This window comes from Elephantulus edwardii, unplaced genomic scaffold (assembly GCF_000299155.1).
Source record: "Elephantulus edwardii isolate Elephantulus edwardi_28Jun2011 unplaced genomic scaffold, EleEdw1.0 scaffold00168, whole genome shotgun sequence".
Taxonomy (NCBI): Eukaryota; Metazoa; Chordata; class Mammalia; order Macroscelidea; family Macroscelididae; genus Elephantulus; species Elephantulus edwardii.
In genome coordinates this window covers 5443586-5460456 of record NW_006399918.1, presented here as the reverse complement: position 1 = coordinate 5460456, position 16871 = coordinate 5443586, and the positions used below count along the sequence as shown (strand labels likewise).

At 38.5% G+C, this 16871-nt stretch overlaps 1 protein-coding gene across 2 annotated transcripts in view; it reads left to right on the top strand.

The window, feature by feature from the left end:
- Positions 1-155: 155 nt before the first annotated feature.
- COPA (coatomer protein complex, subunit alpha) overlaps positions 156-16871 on the top strand; it is a 72709-nt gene continuing 55993 nt past the window's right edge. For both annotated transcript variants that reach the window (XM_006895468.1, XM_006895467.1), the window contains exons 1-4: positions 156-195; positions 5503-5616; positions 5895-5968; positions 15575-15655. In XM_006895468.1, the coding sequence (XP_006895530.1) occupies positions 156-195; positions 5503-5616; positions 5895-5968; positions 15575-15655 (309 nt within the window). The remainder of the gene's footprint in view (positions 196-5502; positions 5617-5894; positions 5969-15574; positions 15656-16871) is intronic.

Here is a 16871-nt window from a genome sequence, read left to right as displayed (position 1 = left end):
GCGTCATCTCTGTGGCCCAGCGCCTCAAAACCGGAAGTTCGTATATGAAGGTGCTTCCGGTGGACACCTCGGAGGGACGCTGACGTGGAGGCCACCAGAGGACTGCAGGGAGTGGTGGAACACATACTAAGCCCTCTGATCCGGAGGTCGGAAGGATGCTAACAAAATTTGAGACCAAAAGCGCCCGGGTTAAAGGTAATGGAGAAGAAAAAGGGGAGCTCAGAGACTGCCTATCAGAGGCAGCTCTGTGATGGGGCAAGAGATGGGGGTAGACGTACCGCTGAATTTGACCCTCTGAAGGACCGAAAGGAAAACGAGAGCGAAGGAAATCAAACCTGGCAGGCAGTTTTTCAGTTCTCTCTTTGCTGTGGTCTGGCTTAAGTACAGGGTGGTCCCTGCACCAACAGCTGTGTCGCCACCTCGTCTCCACCCCTACATGTAGTCTTTGGGTCCGCACCCTGTTCTTCCCTTTCTCCTGTGCTCCTGGAAGCTGTTCTCTCGACTTCTGCATAGAAAACCCTATGTCTTTTTGCTGATCATGTTGTGAGTCGTGACCCCTTGGGATTGAGATCTTTGCCACTCTCACCGGTAGCTTTTTTGGGGATGAGCCCTGGCTACCTCATTTCAGGAAGCCTGCAACCTATCAATACCCATTGCTTCCAGTGGTCTCTTTCTTACCCTAAATCAGGAGTTTGAGATTTGTAATCCTCAGTGGAATCTGAACTTGACAGCTAGCTGTCAAAGTACAAATAACTCAGGTAAAATTTAATTCCGATTAGCAACGAATAATTTTATAGTATTCATTGCTTATCTGAAATTCAAACTTAACTAGGCATCTTGTGTGTCTAATTGCTAGATGTGGCAACGCTAGAGCTGGAGTATCTAGAAGAGTCGATGGGGTTGGGACAAATAATTGAAATGGAAGTAGTGATCGCTCAGATTGTTATAATAGCAAAGACAGTCAAGTAAAGTCCAGTGAGACCTAGAAAAAGAATTCAAGCTGCAGTATTTAATAAGGTGCAGCATAGTCAAATTTTAGACTCAGATGAGCTTGTCTTTGGAATGTGGAAACATCACTAAAAAATTTATTACCTTGAATGACATTTTTAATAAATCTACTCTAAATCTGGTTCCACATCTTTTATATGTGAATACTTAATATTGTTTTTAAAAGAGCACTAAGGAGGCATGGCAATTAAGCATTCAGTTGCTAACTGAAAGATCAGTGGTTTGCACCCACTAGCTGCTCCTCTGGAGAAAGACGTGGCAGTATGCTTCTACAAAGACTTACAACTTTGGAAATGCTATGGAACATTTTTACTCTGCCTATAGAGTCACTATTTCCTCCTCTTTGGCTCTGGTTGTTGGTGCATATATTTGAATGATGGTGGTATTCACTGGTTTTCCTTGTATGTGTACTGGATATTATCCTGTCACTCACAACATTGTATTGCAAGATGGATCTAGAAATGATTTTTGTAACTATGAAAGTAAACCCACTTTTTCTCACCTTTTTGTCTCCACCATAGTAGATCATATGGTCCTCTGACTCAAAATGTCCCATGCCAGCCCATCTCATTTCACCGATACCTAGTATGTCAATATTTATGTGTTCCATTTCCCTCCTAAAAATACCCAATTTCCCTACATTCATGGGTTTTACATTCCATGTTCCAATCATTAGTGTCTGCTTACAGCTATTTCTCCTTCTATTTGTTCCCATAGTTGAGGGCTCAGCTTCAGTTGCCATATCTGGTAGTCTAAGTGTGTTCTTTTGTACAGAGGGTTTTCAGAGGCCTGCTATTTCAGAAGTGGATAGCCAATCCTTCTTCCTAGTTTGTCTTAATTAGATTGCTCAAATTTAGAACATTATCTGATAGACAAGCATTTTACAGACACGAGCAGATTCATATCATCGATATCACATGTAAGCAAGATTCTGCTGAAGATCATCCAAAAGCAACTGGAACAGCACATCAACAGAGAACTATCTGAAGTACAGGCTGGATTTAGAAGAGGCCATGGCACTAGGCATATTATAGCTAATGTCAGATGGATCTTAGCTGAAAGCAGAGAGTACCAGAGGAATATCTATTTGTATTTCCTTGACTATGCAGAGGCATTTAACTCTGTGGATCACAACAAACTGTAGCCGACTTTAAGAAGAATGGGAGTCCCAGAACAGTTGATTGTGCTTATGTGAAACTTATACTTGGACCAGGAGGCAGTTGTCAGAACAGAGCAAGGAAACACTGCATGGTTCAAAACTGGGAAGGGTGTGCATCAAGGATGTGTTCTATTCTTATATCTGTTCAATCTATATGAATAAATTATCCGGGAGGCTGGGCTCTATGAGGAGAAGTGTGGCATCAGGATCGGAGGTAGACTCATCAACAATCTGTGTTATGCAGATGACACAACCCTGCTTGCTGAAACTGAGGAGGACCTGAAGTGCTTGCTCAACATCAAGAAAACAAAGTTTCTCACCACTGGGCCGATTGGCAGCATCATGATTGATGGTGAAGAGATTGAGATTGTTGACAGCTTCAGTTTGCTTGGCTCTACAATCAACACTCTTGGTACCAACAGCCAGGAAATTAAAAGATAAATTGCATTGGGAAAGTCTACTGTCAGAGACCTTTCCAAGGTACTGAGGAGCAACAATGTCATTTTGGAGACTAAGATGCACCTGATACAGGCCATCATCTTTACCATTACTTGCTGTGCATCAGAGAGCTGGACAATGACTAGGGATGATAAAAGGAGAGTTAATGCCTTTGAGCTTTGGTGCTGGCAAAGAGTATTGACTATACCATGGACTATTAGGAGAACAAACAAGTTCGTCCTGGAGAAGGTGAAGCCAGGGTGCTCCTTGAAGGCAAGGCAAGGATTCTGAAGCTCCATCTGACATACTGTGGACATGTTGTAAGGCAGGATCAGTCCTTGGAGAGTAACTTCATGCTTGGGAGGGTAGAGGGACAGCACAGGAGAGGAAGAACCTTGATGAGATGGATTTATTCCATCACTGGGGTAATGGGGATAGGTGTGTCAGAGACAATAAGGTTGGCAAGAGATAGAGCAGAGGCTAGGGCTCTTATACATAGGGTCGCTATGAGTTGCAAGTGCCTTGACAGCACATAACAACAACAGTAGAGTCACTATGAGTTGGAATCAGTTTGACAGTGGGTTTGTATTTGGCCATAAAAAGAACTAAAATAAACTATATGAAAAGTACCCATCACAAACTCAAGTTTAATAAATTGAGGGCATTATTAGTATGAGAATTGATTTTGAGAAGTTTCTTAAGTCTCATGGGAATCTTCATCATGAAGAACACTACAGATTTCTGGCATCTAGGTAGGTAGTTGATAAGAGCCCCCCCACCCCCCACCCCCCATCAATAGAATAGAATAGTACTGACCATAGGATTTCCAGAAGTATAAATCTTAACACACACACACACTCACTCTCTCTCACACTCACACTCTCACTCTCTCCCTCTTTCTCTCCCTCTCTCTCCACACATACTCCCACATATCCCACCCTTGCCAATGCTGTGAATCTTTACACAATCAGACTACCTCATCTTGTCCACATAGTAGCTGATGAGTTCAAACCGTCAACCTTTTTGTTAATAGTCAAATGCTTTGCCCACAACACCACTAAGGTTTCTTTTTTTAAATTTTTTTTACAAACTAGACCCTGGTTTTTGATAGCCAAAAATTGGGAGAAAAATGTCTGTCATTAGAATAATAGTTTAAAAATGTAACTTATTTGTACCTTGCAATGAAAAAGGACAAAAGTATGTTTCTACACACTTTAATGAGATTCACAGTAGTCACATGAGAAAAGATCTTTTCAGGACAAGATTATAATATGATCTCTATTTCCATATAAAGAATACAACCTATGTGCATATGTGTGAATTTATGTGTAAGTATTTTCATTAAAATTCTGAAGATTGTACTCCAAACTTAATGGTCATTATATCTAGGACTTCCATTTGTAGTCATGATAGAGTAACAGGGATCAGATTTATCTTCCAACCTTAAACATCTACTTTTCTGAACAAAATGTGTGAAACAAAGATTTTCACACAACAGGCAATGAAGAACATGAGTCTGTTACTGTTTAGCATATTACTTGAAAAGAATTTCCAGCCCACAGTGAAAGAAAATAAAAAACCTTGTAGTCTTGCTGTGTTAAACAGAGTGGCTAGAATTTTCTGAACAAAGTACCAATGGGAGAGAGTTGCACAGAGATGACTACAGATCTGCATGGAATCCCCTTGGATCTTTGGCTAAGTACTGATTGCCCATGTATGTGAGGAAGCTACTTAGAGCTGGGGAAGGAACCTTGATAAAGGAAGAAGAGCAATCTCCGGAGCTCACATAGGCCTTGAAGTCGTTTGTTTCAGTGAGCCAGAATAGATAGACCATCTAAGGTATAAAGTATCTATATAGAGACCTGAGATGGTATTGTTTTGAAACTAGTACAGGTAGCCATTGAGTGCTTTTTGATTTATGGCAACTCCATGTATGTCAAAGTAGAACTGTGCTCCATAGGGTTATCAGTAACTGATTTTTCCAGGGCTTTCCTATGAGGTGCCTCTAAGTGAACTTAACCTTTTGGCTAACAGCCAAAAATGTTAACTTTGTACCATCCAGTGGCTTCATTGACTTAATAAGAATGACTGAAGTTGATTCCAACTCATGACAACCCATTGTAGTGCAGAGTAGAGCTCTTCCCCATAAGCTTTTCCATGATTGTGACTAGTTTGAAGGAGATCACTAGAGTTTTCTTTTGAGGTGCCTTTGAGTAGTTCTGAACTGCCAACCTTACTGGTTCGTAGCTAAGCAGTTAACTATTTGTGCCACTAGAAATTTTATCTGTTAATACCCCAGATCAGTTACCATTGAGTTTATTATGATTCATGGCAACCCGTATAGGTTGGACTAGAAGCAGATTCTGTTTGGTGTGGCTATTGAGTTTGAATTCTGAACCTTTAGTTTAGCAATCCAGTGATTAACCACTGCACTACAAGGACTCCTTGTAGTATTAATGTTGTTGCTGTGAGGTGTTGTTGAATCAGCTGTAACTCACAGTGCACCTGTAAACCATCCCCTATCCTGTGCTATCATCTCAGTCACCACTGTGCTCTACAAACCTACTGTCTTAGATATTGGGTCAGTCTATCTTGTTGAGCCAATTCAGGTTTAGACTGATGCCTCCTCTGGATCCAACCTAACTAACAAAATTTATAAGCTAGTGTGACAGAGATCAAAAGTAACTGCATCCTAAAATAAAACCCAGTAATATTTAAAGGAATATAACAAAAACCTAGCTCCTAACATAAAATTTGTAGTGTTTGGCATCCAATAAGTTAACAGGCATACTGAATGAATGACTTTTAAGTGTTGGGGTTTTTTTCTGATCAGAATTAGTAAAAAGGACATTGTACAACATTCTTAGTTCATTTTATCATTCTCCAATTTTTTTCAGGGCTCAGTTTTCATCCCAAAAGACCTTGGATCCTGACCAGTTTACACAATGGAGTCATCCAGTTATGGGATTATCGGATGTGTACCCTCATTGACAAGTTTGATGAACATGATGGTAAAATATATTTTATACAAAGAAATTAAAGGAAATATAAATATTGTTTTCAGGCTTGCTATGAAATTTACTTGATACTAATATTTTTTGCTCTTTTTAAATTTTATATTGGTTTGCATATAAACTATTTATATTGTATTTCCTTCGTATATATTGTGATAGTAATTGTTTTCAAGAGAATATAGAATGGATAGAACTGAAAAATTCTGAATAAAAATCACCTTAGAAATTAGAAATTATTGCATTCTTTAACATATTTTGCCTGCTTTCTTCCTTAGGTCCAGTACGAGGCATTGACTTCCATAAACAGCAGCCACTCTTTGTCTCTGGAGGAGATGACTATAAGATTAAGGTACAAAACACACAAACACAGATTAAGCTATACCTACATCTTACTTTATATAGAACATTTATAAGGAGCTCTGGTAGTGTAGTGTCTGTCGAATTGCATTGCCTCTGGCAGTTCAAAACCTCCAGTAGCATCTCAAGCAAAAGAGGGACAGTTTTCTCCAGTTTGAATTTACAGCCTGAGAAACCTGATGAAATCCCAAAGGCACGCAGTTTGAATTCACCAGATTCCCACTGGAGAGCATCGGGCAATCTCCTCCTGTGCCAGTGGGGACTTGATTCAATGGGACACAAGAAGTGGGGTGAGGGGAGAGAAACCCGATGAAAAGTTGCTTTGAGTTGGAACTGAAATGGCAGTGAAAGGGACATCCTATTTTGATGAGTATCTACAGAAATAATAAAAGCTTGTGAGTAGCCCTTTAAGCATATTCCCTGTCCAGAAAAGAGAAAAGGAAAGAAAAATAAAGATGCATAGGAACAGTTAGTCCAACAAAAAAAACACATCTATAATTCTGAGACCATTGCTGATCATTCTAGAAGGGACCACAATAGAAGGTCCTGAATATAGTGGGCAAATCTAAAAACACCACATAAAAATGATCAACCCTTTCAAAGAAAAGGTCCATCCCTTTGGGAATGTAACTTTCTAATCTATCATTACAAAAAAAAAACCCTCAAAATGATCGGGCTTAATGGGCAAATGGCACCACCAAGACCATGACTTCTATTAATAAGTCATTCTTCAAACCTAGATGAAAGCTTATTCCGAACAACCCCTATGACTTGTAGCCAAATAATAGACCTATTAGATGAACCAGAGAGGCACTCGCTCCTTCGAATAATCAGCCACATAAACGCAAAGGGCAAAAGAGGTAGGCTAGAAGGATTAATGGAAATGAGATAAAAAAGCAAGAGGGGTAGATCAGAAGTATTAAAATGGAAATGAGGAAGGGGTTGAAAAGATTGAAGTTCTGTTGTAGTATTGTAATTAATGTCATAAAACAAACTCTGCATGAATGATTAAGTAGAAAACCAATTTGAAAACTTTTAAATAATAGAAGGAGGAGAAAATTAAGGTAAAAAGGTCTGTTATTACTGAGTAAAGAAGGGTGTGGGATTAAAAGACAGGACATCTCTTTCATACAGAGTTCAGGCTTTTGATAAAAGCATTTATCTAACAAACACTAAATGGCCTATTGTACAGTGGTGTTGTTAGGTGCCATCAATCAAGTTGAGTACAACTAGAGACCTTATGAATAACAGAAAGAAACCTTGCCCTCTCCTGTGCCGTCCTCACCATCTCTTAAGCCCACTGATACAGGTACTGTGTCAGTCCACCTCACTGAGGGTCTTCCTTTCTGTCGCTGACCTTTCCAAGCATGATGTCTTTTTCTAGGGGCTAGCCTCCCCTAACAACTTGGCTCAGGTATATGTGAGGAAATTTCACCAGCTTTGTCTCTATCTAAGGAGCACCCTGATTACATTTTCTAGACACTGTTTTAGTTGTTGGGAAATGAAACCAGATAAATGGTCTTTTCTGGCAGCTTCTATTATAATAGAGGTGATAAATTGGCCTAGTGGTAAGGAAACTGCACTACCAACCTGAAGGCATGCAGTTAAAATCTTCCAGTTGTTCCACAGGAGAAAGGTGAACAGTCTCTGCTGTGTGATTTATTGCCTCTGAAACCCCCCTAGAAGGTCAGCTTTGGGTTGGTTCTGACTTGATGGTACATAGCACCAACAAGTAATAGCATGTTGTTTCATGAGCAGTTTATGGCTATTTCAAATAAATTGAGGAAAATGCAGACACTAAAAGATAAGGCATATCCTGACACTTTTGAGAAACTAATTTTGTAAAACTTGAGGGAAAGGTGAGAGAAGGAACAGAAGAGGTAAGGGACCAGATTGATCGTGGAGTATCTGTTTACAGTTCTCAAAGAGTTTAGGTGATTCTGTGCAGATAACAAGGTACTGATAACAGTAATTGTGTTATCTTTTTTTAAAAAGGCACGATAGCAGATAAACAGATTTTTGTTTGTTTTTATAAAAGCTTACTTGAGTGGTAGTATAAAGAATAAATGACTGACAAAAGCTGAGAGAGATACAGTTAGAACAGTGTTGTATAAGTCTGTGAAGAGATGAACTGAGCCTGGGATGAGACAGTAGCGTTCAAAATGGAGAGAAAGATGAGAGCATAAGGAACAGAGTCTGTAACCTTGTTGAGTGGATATTGAAGGGTTATAAGGGGAATTGAATTGGATATCTTAGATCACTGAGTTGAAAGATTGTCAACCAGAGAAGGGAACACAAGAGGAAAAACCATTTTCTGGAGGTGAAAGAATTTGAGTAATGAATTCCATTTTGTCTTTGATGAGTTTGTGATAAATACCAAGGCAACAGTCTAATGGAGAAACAGGTCTGTTTTAGAAATATATTTGGAAGTTGTCACTAAGGAAAAAGGAGATAGTGCAGGAGTAGTAGAAGAGCTTGAACGGGGGATGTGTTACATAAGAACACAAACCATCATTTAAGACATAAGTAAGTAGAGTTAGTATGGGGGGAAATGATTTCCAAAGTTGGTGATGAACCGTGAGAATTAAAACGAGTTCTTGGAAGCTAAGGAAGAATGGAATTTGGGGAAGGAAAAAGTGGCCAAAATAAGGAAGAATAAGAAATTAATTACCTTTGGATTGCTTAATTAGGAGGACATGGCATGATCTTCACACTTGTTTGTGTGGGTGTGATTTTTAACAAAGATTTACGGAAAGGTTGGGTTGTTGGTTTTGTTGGTTTTTTTTTAAATTTATATAAATTTAATATTAATTTCAGTCAAAATTTACAGAGACTGGATTTCCGTTCATTCATTGTTGCACTTTTCTCCCCTCCCAACCCTCTCTCCTAGTACACTACCCTCTTGGAAAAGTAAAAGAAAAATTCTTTCATTGTTTACAAACCCTCTCCTAGGTCCACTCCACTTTGTAGCCTTCGCTCTAGACTCCTGTCATGACAAAAATACCTAATCACCTATCCCTTTTAAACAGTTTTCTCCCTCATCTGTTTCAATGCATTGTACATTGTTGAACTCATTTTTCTCAGTCTCTCCCCAACCCCAAGGTCAGTCCTGTTTTACAAGTGGCACCATGCAGTATTTGTCCTTTTGAGACTGAGGTACTTCACTCAGCATAATGTCCTCCAGAGTCGCCCATTTTGAATAATATTGCATGAGTTCCTTGTTTTTCAGTGCCGCATAGTATTCCATCATGTGAATATACCACAGCTTCTCTATTCCTTTGTTGAGGGGCACTTAGGTTGTTTCCAACTCCTTGCTATTGTGAACAAAACTGCAGTAAACATGGGTGTTCATATATCTGTGTGGATGTCAGTTACAGTCTCTTTGGGGTATATTCCCAGTAGTGGAATTGCTAGGTCGAATGGTATCTCTTTGCAACTTTTTGAGAAAGCGCCATACCGCCTTCCATAGTGGTTGCACCATTTTACACTCTCACCAACAGTGAATAAGGGTTCCAGTTTCTCCTCAACCTCGCCAGCATTTGTAATTTGCTGTTCTGTTAAATTTTGCAATGCTGACTGGGGTGAGATGGTATCTCATAGTTGTTTGGAGACGTTGGGTTTTCATTCATTTTTTTGTTGCAGATTTTCCTCCCTCCCTTTGCCTCTCCTTCCCTCACCCAGTCCACTTTGCAATGCACCTCTTATTCCAGATTGTTGTTATAATTAAAATGTCTGACTATACATTCCTTTCAGTCAGTTTCACCCCTATCTGTTTCAGTGCATTGTTCATTATCCACTTTTTTCCTTTCCTCCTCCCAACTTCCCATGTCAGTTCCTGTTTTATAGCAGCAGTGTTCCTCAGTATGTGTCTTTGTGTGATTGAAATATTTCATTCAGCATAATGTCTTCCAGGCTGAACCATGCTGTGTAGTGTTTTATGAGTTCATGATTTTTCCATGCTGTGTAATACTCTACTGTGTGAATGTATCAGGGTTTTTTTTTTTAACATTCATTTATTGCTAGGCACTTGAGCTGCTTCCATCTCTTTGCTATTGTGAATAACGCAGCAATAAACATGGGTGTGCATACATCTTCTTGAGTCATAGCTCTGGTCTCTTTAGAGTATATTCCCAGTCGTAGAATTGTTGGGTCAAATGATATTTCTTTTTCTAACATTTTAAGAAAACACCAGACTGCTTTCCATAGTGGCTATACCATCTTACTTTCTCATTAGCAGTGAATAAGAGGTCCAGTCTCTCTACAACCTTGCCAGCATTTGTTTGCTGCCATGTTGAACTTTGCTCTTGTTGCTGGGGTAATATGATATGTCATAGCTGTTTTGATTTGCACCCTTCTAATAGCTAGGGGTTCTGAACATTTCTTCATGTATTTGTTTGTCATCTTTGGTAAAGCCTGTTCCTAGCCTTTGCCCATTTTGTGATTGAGATCTTCACACTAGCATGAAATAAACAGACGAAGATAGCCAATTCTTTTAAGAAAATTGACTTTTGTAATTGGCAGAAGCTGAGCCAGTGACTCTTTGTCATTGCAGTCAAGTCAGAACTGACTCATAGCTGACCTCTATTGGGTTTTCTGAAGATGTAAATCGCACGGGAGGTGATTACTCATCTTTTGCCCTTAGCACCACTAGTGGATTCAAACTGCCGGAGAGGCATGACCTTTGCGTTAGTGGCACAGCTCCCTACCGGCCACACTAGCAGAGCAACTAGAGGCTAGAACTTATAAAAATAGTAAAAGTTGGTCTACTGCTACAAGTTATTTTTGTTTAAATATATGTACCCCACTAACCCATTGAAATTTGCTACACTAAAAAGGTAAAATCTCTTTGAAGTACTACCTTAGCAAATAGATGACAAAGCAGAATTTGGATGACAGGCATGAAAAAGGAGAGCTGCCCTTGTAAAACACAGACATTTAGAATTATAGAAAGGACAGTTCTTTTTCTACTTTTTTAGGTATTGCATGCTGGGAGCAATGAGTGGAAGGTCAAACCACCTGATGAACCTCTAAAGATACCATCACTTCATTGTACTGTAGGGGTAAAGCTGACCAAGGCAGAAGCTGCCTAGATTTCAGGAATGTAGCCAGGAAATCGAGAGATGACTTACATTGGGAAAGTTAGCCGACAGGGACCTCTTCAGAGTACTGAAGAGCAACGACGTCAGGCTGGAGACTAAGGTGCCTGATCCAGGCTATAGTCTTCACAGTTACGTGCTATGCATCAGGGAGTTGGACAGTGACTAGGGATGATAGAAAGAGAATTGATGCCTTTGAGCTGTGGTACTGGAGAAGAGTGTTGAATATACCGTGGACTGCTAGGAGAACAAACAGGTTTGTCCTGGAGGGGGGAAACCGGGCTGCTCCTTGGAGTCAAGGATTCTGAAACTTCGTCTGACATACTTTGGGCATGTAGCAAGGAGGGTCTGGTCCTTGGAGAGGGACACCATGTTTGGGAAAGTGGAGGAACGGTGCAGGGGAGGAAGACCCTCGATGAGATGGATCAATTCTGTGATTGGGGTGGAGGGTGTAAGTGTGTCAGAGATGGTGAGGTTGGCACAGGATGGAACAGAGTTTAGGGCTCTTGTACATAGGGTTGCTGTGAGTTGCAAGCAACTCGATGGTACATAACAACAGCAATCAGTACAGAAGAACACTGCCTGAAGCAAAGAAAATTACAAACAAACCAAAAAACCCCCACTATGTCTTATGAGTGTTGTGTGCAAAATCTTGATTCTCTCACTTATGCTGCCATCTGATAAATAATGTGGTTATGGAAACAGGGAAGATCGGCAAATAAGAAACTTTAAACATCTTGAAGCCCAGTGGATGTATTTTTTTACTTACGTAACGAGAAACTTCTCAGTAAAATCTATGAGGATGTACAGATAGGAGGACACTCAACCATGAATTCCTCTCCTTACCTCCTGACTACTTTAAAGTCTTGAGTTCTGTTGCCTAGCACTTTCCTGCTGGTCGGAGAACACTATTTCTAGTGAAATGTTATTTGTAGTGATAATCATTGATTATCAAGAATGGTTAGATTTCTTAATATCTATTTGAGAAAATAAAGTACTGAATAACATTTAAGAATATGATTTTCCCCAAAATTATATTTTTATAAAGAGTTATCTTCCATTTATGTGAAATATATGTTATTGTTGTACACCATTGCTTCAGAACCAACCCATTGCTGACCCTGCAGCTGGTTTCCAGAGGCACTTCATCGTGAGGGAGGAGATTGCCCATCCTTCTCCTGCAGAGCTGCTGGTGTACTCGAACTATGTGCCTTTAGGATTTCAACACAGCTTCTTGGCACTAGGCCACCAGAGCTCCCTGTAAAATGTATGTTGTTTTTGTTGATTGCCATTGAGTTGAGCACAACTCATTGTGACCCTGTTAACAAAAGGCCTGAAGCCTTTCTATAACTATCGTCATTTCTCCAGGTTCAGAGTTCCCAGAGGCATGTGGTTTAAGAAGTAGATACCACTCCTGCTTCCAAAATGAAATGTATAGACTACACAATTTTATTGAGGCAGAAAATGAATTAGTAGTTGTTTAGGGCTAGAGAATTTGGGAAAATTAGGGAGTGATTACTAATGTCTAAAATTGATTGTGGTGGTAGATGTGTCGTTGGGTACCATGAAGTCAGAACCAACTCATCACTGGCCCTGTAGTGGGTTTTCAGAGGCAGTAAATTGCATAGTAAGAGTTTGCCCATCTTTCTCCCATGGAGTAGTTGGTAGATTCGAACTGTGTGTCTTTGGATTGACAGTGCAACTCCTTATCACTAAGTCACCAGAGCTCCCTATGGTGATAGATGTATAACTGTGAAGAAACTAAAAACCATTGAATTCAATATTTTAAATGGGTGAATTGTATGGTATGTGAATTATATTTCAATAAAACTTATATTTAAAGAAAGGAATTATCTTTTAATTCCCAGAGTGATTGAGTCTGCACCCAACTGTAACAGTGTAGTGAAAGGCTGTGGTTTTGGTTTATATTGCTCTGATGACTAATAGAGGAATATGGAGATCATATATTATCATATATTGTTTGAGATATCCAGATAAATGTAGCACCAAAATAATCTTCATTTATCATATAAGATAAGGAGCAAAACAGATGACCAAATTACTGATCTAAAACCCCTGTGGATTCTCCAGAATTCGTAGGTCTAAAGCGTAATTTTGAAACTTAGAAATAGATAAATTCCCAAAAACAACTATGAGATATCATTTCACCCCAATAACAATAACGGAGTTCAACAGAACAGCAAACAACAAATGCTGATGAGGTTGTGGAGAGAATAGAACCCTAATTGACTGCTGGTGGGAGTGTAAAATGGACAACGACTATGGAAGGTAGTATAATAACACTTTCTCAAAAGGTTGGAAAAAGAAATAACATTTGACCCAGTATTTCCACTACTAGGAATATACCCTAAAAAAACAAGAACTGCCACCCAAAGAGATATATGCACACACATGTTTATTGCTGTGTTATTCACAATAGCAAAGAGATGGAAGCATCACAAGTGCCCATTAACAAATGAATGGATAGAAACACTATGATATATGCACACAGTGGAATACTAATACTGTGCAGCACTGAAAAACCAAGAACTGTTAAACATTACATAACATGAGTGACCCTGGAGGACATTATGCTGAGTGAAATACCTCAATCACAAAATGACAAATACTGCATAACACCACTGTTAGAAAACAGGACTGACATGGGGGATGGGAGAGGGAACCTAGGAAATGAAGGAGTAGATAATGAACACTGCATTGGAACAGATGAAGGAAAGAACTGTTTCAAAGGGATATATGATTAGGCATTATTTATAGGCTAGCAGTCCAGAATAAGAGATACATTGAGGGACTGAGGGTAGAGAGGGAGGAAATTCTGTAACAATAAATGAATGAAAATACAATTTTTCTGTAATTTATCATTAAAATCATTAGAAAGGGGAAAAGAAACATAAATTCTGCACAACAAAGACACAGTTCAGTTGGAAATAAATGCCAGTTGCAAAGTAGCATTTGTGATCTAATATTTTTTCTTGAATGTTCACAATGTACGTGTGTGTATATATTGATGAAAAACAAGTAGGGATGGGAGCATTGGAATACTTTCACTTTTTATGTTTCCTTTTTCTCTTTGGGGCACATACTTAATGGATTTTTATTGTCAGCCACTATACTAGATACTGGCTATACTAAATGTAGAGCATAATGAATAAGGAAGGACACAGTCTTTAAGCAATTTATCTTTTTTGTTTGGAAAATCATACTTTTGGGTTATTTGACTTTGTTACAAGAACTGGCATTACTTTTTATTTTCTACTTTACAAAAGAATTGAAATTTTTTTTAAGTTTTAAAAATAAAGAGTAGCTAATTGTCCCAGATAGATCATAAACAAATAAAAATATTTAAAAGCCCAGGAGAGAAGGGGAAGAAAGCAGATGATATCTTTTATTGTACTTTTTTTTTTTTAAATTTTCTGGATAAATAGGATTGATATTCTACATTCACAGTCCTGATTTTAGTGCTTTCTTAAACTGTATCTGCTGATGGCTAATACTTTGGTAAATTACTTAGTCTCTGTCTGAATATGGTATTTTTCACCCTCAGCTATCTTAGTCTGAACAGTATATTTTTTCATAGTAATAAATTAAGTTTATTTGCATGGTAGAATCCACCACACAATAAGCATCATTTTGCTGTGTCATTAGGATTCTTAAAATGATATCATATGTTATGTTATGGCTTCCCTTACAGGTAGAGTAACTTTTCAGCACTCTGATTTTTATTTTTGCACTAAAATAAGGTCATAGGTAAAGTACCAAGGGGTGTGTATTCAAACTGTAGGATACAATTATGTGATAGAAAGAAGAGTTTCTAGTTAAGTCCTGCATAAGCATTTTGCCCTATGCTATTAACTAAAGAAGGGAAAGTCCTTTCCATAGTTTTGTCTTTAGTTTTCCTCTAGTCTTTCCATTTCTACCTCATAAACTCCACCCCCTCATGTTGGTTGTTATTGTCCATATATGCTGTTGTTGTTATGATTCAGACCTCCAGTGAGTTTTCTGAGGCATGCACAGGATCAGATGCTTGTCTTTCTCGTGTGGAGCAACTGATGGATTAAAATCTTTAAGCCTTTGAGTTGGCAGCCTAACTCCTACCAGACCTCACTTATGTTGTTTGTTTTTGTTGCTGTGTGCCATCGAGGCAGAACTGTCTCATAGTCAACCTTCCAGCAGGTTTGTGAAGGCAGTTAATTGCACAGGAGGAGATTATCTGTCCTTACCTATGGAGCAGCTGGTGGACTTGAATGACGTGCTTTTGGCATTGGAGCTGAACTGCTTAATGCTTGGCCACCAGAATTCCCTTTATGTTGTCTGGCTGATTGATATTTTCTTCCTTGGTTCCCTTGCCTCCAGTCTTAACCAAGACTTCCTGTTATTGTTTCTGGACTGGTTTAGAAAAGCTAAAATACACTTCATACTTGTTTATTGAGAAACCCATGACCCTCATGTCTTTTTCTTCAGTTGAATTTCTCTCTTTGCAGGTTTGGAATTATAAACTTCGACGCTGTCTCTTCACCTTGCTTGGGCACTTAGATTACATCCGCACCACTTTTTTTCATCATGTGAGTAGCCGTGATAACCCCATAGGAGCCTCTCTTTGGTCCTCAAGAAGCTATTCTGTTAACAAAATTGTGTTAGAGTAGTAGTACTTTTAGAAGTTGTGTAGTAATCACTTTTTGTTTTGATTCTTTCTTCCAAAGGAAGAACTGGGTTTTATAGAATTTAACTCAATTCAAAGAGTTCTGTGAAAATGCTGTTGTTTTTCTATAGTGAATACTGAAGATTTAATGTTAAGTTTGCAAAGCTAACACAAATGTTTATAAGCTGATGCCATGCGGAATATTATTAGTAATAGATAGGTCTAGAGGAAAGTCAACCTGTGTTGTCATTTTGAGGAGCTAATGAAATTTTTTTTAAGTATTAACAATCCTATTCTGTCATATGATTTGAAAGTCTGTGGAAACCTATTTCCTTAGCCAGACTTACTACCTTCTTTGATTTGTCAAGTACCATATTAGGCTAAGGTACTGAGTTACAGACTAGAGATTTGTAACTTAATTCAATCTCTACCTTACTAGAGCTCTTTATAATTAAATGTATTGTTTCTGTACTATAAGTGAAGTTTTCTGAATTAGATAAGGAAGAATATAATAATAATTTTCTAGATGAGTATATTTTTTCTTTTCTGAAATATAAGAGAAACATGTTTTTCTGCAATAATTTATCTATTTGGAAAATAAAATATACTGAAAGATTAAGATGGAATGATAGAGAAATATTACAGTTGTTGTTGTTATGTGCCGTCGAGTCGTTTCTGACTCATAGCGACCCTATGCACAACAGCCCTAAACCCTGCTCTATCCTGCGCCAACCACACCGCCTCTGACACACCCATCCCGATTACCCCAGTCACCGAATCAATCCGTCTTACAGTTGTTACAATTTGAAATATTAGCCACTCAGGATACTCTGTGTTATATACTGAGAATACAACAGTATAAAAATATATTTTATTTTCTCAACCATCTTAAAGATTTCAGAAAGGTTAAATTGTCTTTTTATGCTACTTTCTGCTTTGCTTATTGAGTCTTGGGAAGTTTTTGGAAATTGGATGGTTTAATAGAAGTCAGACTATAAAATATTATTTCCATCCTAGAATTAAAGAGAGAAAATTCTTCCATGGGTTTCTAATTTATAATTAGGGGCTATGAATTATTTATATGTAATTTATACACATGAATTATATTGTTGTTGTTAAGTGCTGTCAAGTACATGAAA